This window comes from Glycine soja, chromosome 7 (genome assembly GCF_004193775.1).
Source record: "Glycine soja cultivar W05 chromosome 7, ASM419377v2, whole genome shotgun sequence".
NCBI classification, from domain to species: Eukaryota; Viridiplantae; Streptophyta; class Magnoliopsida; order Fabales; family Fabaceae; genus Glycine; species Glycine soja.
Genome location: NC_041008.1, coordinates 12,883,540 through 12,888,598, shown reverse-complemented (window position 1 = coordinate 12,888,598; position 5,059 = coordinate 12,883,540). Strand labels below are relative to the sequence as shown.

The following is a 5,059-nucleotide window of genomic DNA, read 5'->3' as shown; positions in this document are numbered from 1 at the left end:
AAAAATAAGAATGAAGTGCATCGAAAGAGCTAGACTGGTAGTAACTGGCATCACCAAAAATAAAATAAAAAATAAATAAAATCTACCCTGGTTATGGGGGGACTTTTGTTACACAATATTATGTGGTATGCATATGTCATTTGAAAAGGTGATGCTGTTAATTAAACCCTTCTAAGAGAAAACTGTTGGGAATTTTCAATAAACCATATACAATACCAAATGAGCACCAAAACATATTACGTTAGATTATCAAGAGGTTTTAAGGAATACCTGGATCCATAGAGCTTGATTAACACGCAGCGGAATCTGACAGTGGTCACGAACAATTGGTTTAATGACTTTCCTCAACCAAATCACCTTCTTCCTTATGGGACCTTCGTTTTCTCTTCAGATGGGGAGAGGAGAAATTGTTTGTTGATTTGGTATATTGGGGACCATAATCATGCCTTATGTTTTAAACCTGTTAGGGTTCCCATTATCCCCTAATGGGCCAAACTGGTTTCCGCTCATTAAGCCCATATCAATTATCTGTTGGCAGTCTAATGTGCTCACTTAAATAGATCACTTTATATTGAACCCATTTAAATGTAAATAACTAATATAAATGTTATAATATAATATGTAGCCCATATTAATTAATTAGGAATTATAAAATTCCTAACAATCTCTCACTTGGACTTCATATTAACCTTAGACATTTATATCACAAAATTCTTTAGGCGCGCAACCGTATGTTATTCACTTTTAGATTCCTTTTATACAATATGGTCCATCTCATACAACAACAGGAAACCACTGCAGTTTTCATCATAATTTAGCTTGACTAAGCCACAATGATCACCACTGTTACTCATACTCGATGACATAGATCAAATATGGATAAACGACATGGAAATTAAATACAATGTGATCTTAATCATGTCTATTTCCAACTAGTCCAAACTTTATTCTTTATAGAGATCAATCCAAAATACAATACAAATATTGCACACAAACAAACTTATAATGAAGTGATAAACTTCAACTTTATTTCTGCAGAAAATCCAAATAAAAAATATGTTTGTAAACCATAAGATATAGAACATAAGTAAGACTCCCACTAAACTAAGGTGCTGTCAGGAATTATACCCATATGAGCAGTGTGCTCGTGAAAAAAAAATTTAGTGTCATACCTTTAGTAAGTGGATCAGCTAGCATGGAATGAGTTCCTATATGTTCTATACAAATCTATATTTTCTGGATTCTTTATTTAACAACCAAATACCTTATGTCAACAAACTTTTATTTGGTTGAATCCTTAATAAGATTGCTAAGATATTGTCTTAATAAACACCTGATGGTTACTTAATGTTGGCGACAACAGGCAAACCGGTTACAATAATTTAGCAATCATAAATTCTAGTATGATGCCTCATATCAAAATATTAACTCCACCAACGTGGTTAAATGTGGATCCTTATGTAGAGTGATTGCTATTAAGACATTCTGAAAAATCGAAGTAAGAATATCCAATGATCTCTAAACTTCTAGACTTTCGATATGAAAACACGTAGTTTCTTGTTCTCTTCAATTAACGCATAATGCGCTTTAATACTTCTAGTGTTACATACCAAGATTACTCATATATCACCTTAGGACTCCCTTTTCAAACTCTAAATTTTACACATGCAGATTTGGGATTCACATAATATGAGTAATTTAAACTATAGTAGTAACAACAACAACAATTAAAGAAGAGAACAACAAACATGCAATGCACAAATAATCTTTATGGTAAATTTCAAGACCCAAACAAGATACCTAGCACACCATTAATCCTCAATCTTTGGATTGAAAAAGACTAACTACTAGTGGTACTCTCAATGCATTGATCAAACATTGGTGATAAGTCCTGTCAAACAAAGGTTATATTTGGACACTCCATTGCTCACATGGAAAACTTATATGATGATTATTCCGATCAAATAATGATTGTCTTTGAACATTTCATTATTCACATGGAAAATCACACTATTTATAATCACCACATGTTTACCATTGCAAGCATGTAATTATTCTGTCAAATTGTGTCTTCGTTTGGGCCGAGCACAATTCACATGAATAATTTCATGCAACATCCATGTAAATTCAATCAAATAAATTTACGCAACAGAGGTTACTTTGGCAACATGTTGTTTCAATCAATTTAACCAAAAATACAAGACAATTTAATACAATAAATGAGAGGTCTTAAAATTACACAAATTTTCTTAAAATTACACAATTTAACCAAAAGAATCCTTTAAAGATACTAGAGAAAAGGTTTTTTTTATAGTCAATGCCTTCCTTCTGAGAAAAGCCTTTAGCAACTAGACGAGCCTTATATCTCTCGATATTACCCTTTGAATCCCTCTTGATTTTAAATATCCATTTACAACCAATAGGTTTCACACCTTTAGGCAATTCGATTAGATTCCAAAATTCATTGTCATTCATAGACTTCATCTCATCCTTCATGGCATCAATCCAATTTTGAGAGTTAGAACTGTGCATAGCTTGACAGAAGTTGATTGAATCATCCTCTGTTAAACCAACACCATCCTTATGTTCTTGGAGAAATATAATATAATCATTTGAGATTGCATTTCTCTTCTCTCTAATGGATCTCCTTAATGACACTTCTTGAGGTTGTTGAGGTTTCTCTAAAGGTATTCGAGGGGGAACCTCATTGTTATGTTGTTCCGGAACAATGTCAATAGTTTGAACATTATCTTCTATTACTGGAGTTGTGTCTTGAACAATAATAGGTATGAGGACTTGATCACTGTAAATAATAGGTTCTTCCTCAAAGACAACATTCTTTATGTTCTCTTCCTTCCCAAACTCAACTTCCTCAAGAAATCTTGCATTTCCCGTCTCGAAAAAAGATCTTAAGGTGGGATTGCAAAATTTATAGCCTTGAGAGTGTTCAGCATAGCCAACAAAATAACAGCTAATTATTCTTGAGTCCAACTTTCTTTCATATGGCCTATAAGGCCATGCCTCAGCTGGACAACCCCAAATGTGCAAATGTTTAATGCTTGGCCTTTCCAAGAAGTTTTAGGAAAAGGACCACAAATGTCTATATGCACTAGTTCCAAGACGTCTTTAGCTCTTTCGGCACCTAATTTCCTTATGTTTGTTTGTTTGCCCTTTATGCATTCAATACAGACCTCAAAGTCTGATAAATACAAAGGGTCAAGAATTTCATCCAACACAAGTCTCTGAATTCTTTGTTTAGAGATATGGCCCAAACGCTTATGCCATAAGGTGGTTGAATTCTCATTCAATTTTTTATTTTGTACCATGTGAACTTATTTGCAGTATTTCATTATAGGAACTAACAACATCAAACATGTAAAGATTATCAATTAAAGAACCAGAACTAACCATATTTGAATTTTGGTAGAGACTAACTTTATTATTTCCAAATGAACAAGAAAATCCAAATTTGTCCAAACTAGAAATAGAAATCAAATTCCGTCGAAAAGACGGTACAACAAAAGTCTCAAACAAATCCAAATAAAATCCAGTTTTTAAATGTAATCTAAAAGTTCTAATAGGTTTCACTGCAACCTTCTTGCCATCACCCACACAGATGAATCTTTCATCATCACTTGGTGGTCGGCTCCACAGGCAACCCTGCATAGTCATACTTATGTGAGTAGTAGCACTAGAATCTACCCACCAAGTATCTTTAGGTACAAAAGTCAAATTAACTTCTGAATAAACTTGAGTAAGAAATTTACCTTTCTTCACACGCCATGCGGTATACTTGTGACACTCTTTCTTCATGTGTCCCGACTTCTTGTAGAAGTAATAGGTAAATTCCTCATCTTTATTTTGTTTCTTTTGCTGAGAAGTCTATTCTACAGCACCCTTAGTCTTCTTTCTTTTTTTATTTTGAGAGGTCGAAGTCAAGTGAGCACTTTCAGTCCTATCTCTTTGCAGCCTCTCCTCCTCTTGCACACAGTGAGATATAAGCTCATTGAGGGACCATTTGTCCTTCTGAGTGTTATAGCTCACTTTGAATTGCCCAAAGTGTGCAGGAAGCGAGATCAAAACCCAAGTGCACGAGCAGGTCTTCACCAAGCTCTAACTTAAGTGACTTGAGTTTTGATGCGAGATTGGACATCTCCATAATGTACTCCCTTATATTTCCTTTCCCTTTATACTTCATGGAGATGAGTTTGGCCAAAAGGTTACTTGTCTCCGCCTTTTCATTTTTGGCAAAGTATTCCTCAATTTCCTCAAGGAATTTCTTTGCACTTTGACCCTCAGAAATAGAGCCCCGAAACGCCTCTGGAATAGAGTGCTTCATGATCATAAGGCACATTCGGTTGGACCGATTCCACCTTTCAATTTTTACCTCATTAGAGGTTTCCGGAGTGGAAATGGGTCGTTCCGTCCTCAATGGCAAGTCCAAATCCATATAGCCAAGAAAAATTTCGACGGCTTCCTTCCAGACATTAAAATTTGTCCCATTCAGCATTGGGATAGAATTCACTTGGGCAATAACATTTGCAGCACTGGTAATATTAACTAAACAGAGAACAAAGATAACATGTTCACAGATAGTCAAGCAAGTCATATAAATTATATATAACAAGACATGCAAATATTTACCATAACAGATCCATCACAAGATACCTAGTACAACATTAATTCTAGTCTTTGGACAGAGAAATTAATTTGTAATTGGTACTCTCAACGCAATGATAAAATATTGACAATTAGTTCTAACAAATAATAGTCTTTCTTTGGACCGACTATTATTCTCACAAAAAAAAAACTTAGTAATTGTCACATATTTATCATCGCAGATATGTTATTATTTGGCCAAATTGTGTCTTTCTTTGGGCCGAGCACAATTCGCATAAATAATTTCATACTAACATCCATGTAATTTAATTAAATTAATTTACGCAATAGAGGTTATTTTAGCAACATAATGGTTCAATCAATTTAATTAAAATTACAGGACACACAAATAAATGGAAAAGATTTGTAATGATTAAATTTGCACAAATTTGCACCCAAT

At 34.1% G+C, this 5,059-nt stretch overlaps 1 protein-coding gene across 1 annotated transcript; it reads right to left on the bottom strand.

Annotated features, from left to right (window-relative positions):
• Nucleotides 1-4,033: 4,033 nt before the first annotated feature.
• Nucleotides 4,034-4,510, bottom strand: LOC114420374. Its single transcript, XM_028386287.1, has one exon. It carries the CDS (start codon nt 4,508-4,510, stop codon nt 4,034-4,036), a length of 477 nt encoding a protein of 158 aa, XP_028242088.1.
• Between the last annotated feature and the right edge of the window lie 549 nt (nt 4,511-5,059).

Excerpts from the sequence above, each read along its gene's own strand:
- LOC114420374 (XM_028386287.1), bottom strand. The coding sequence starts at position 4,510 with ATGCTGAATGGGACAAATTTTAATGTCTGGAAGGAAGCCGTCGAAATT.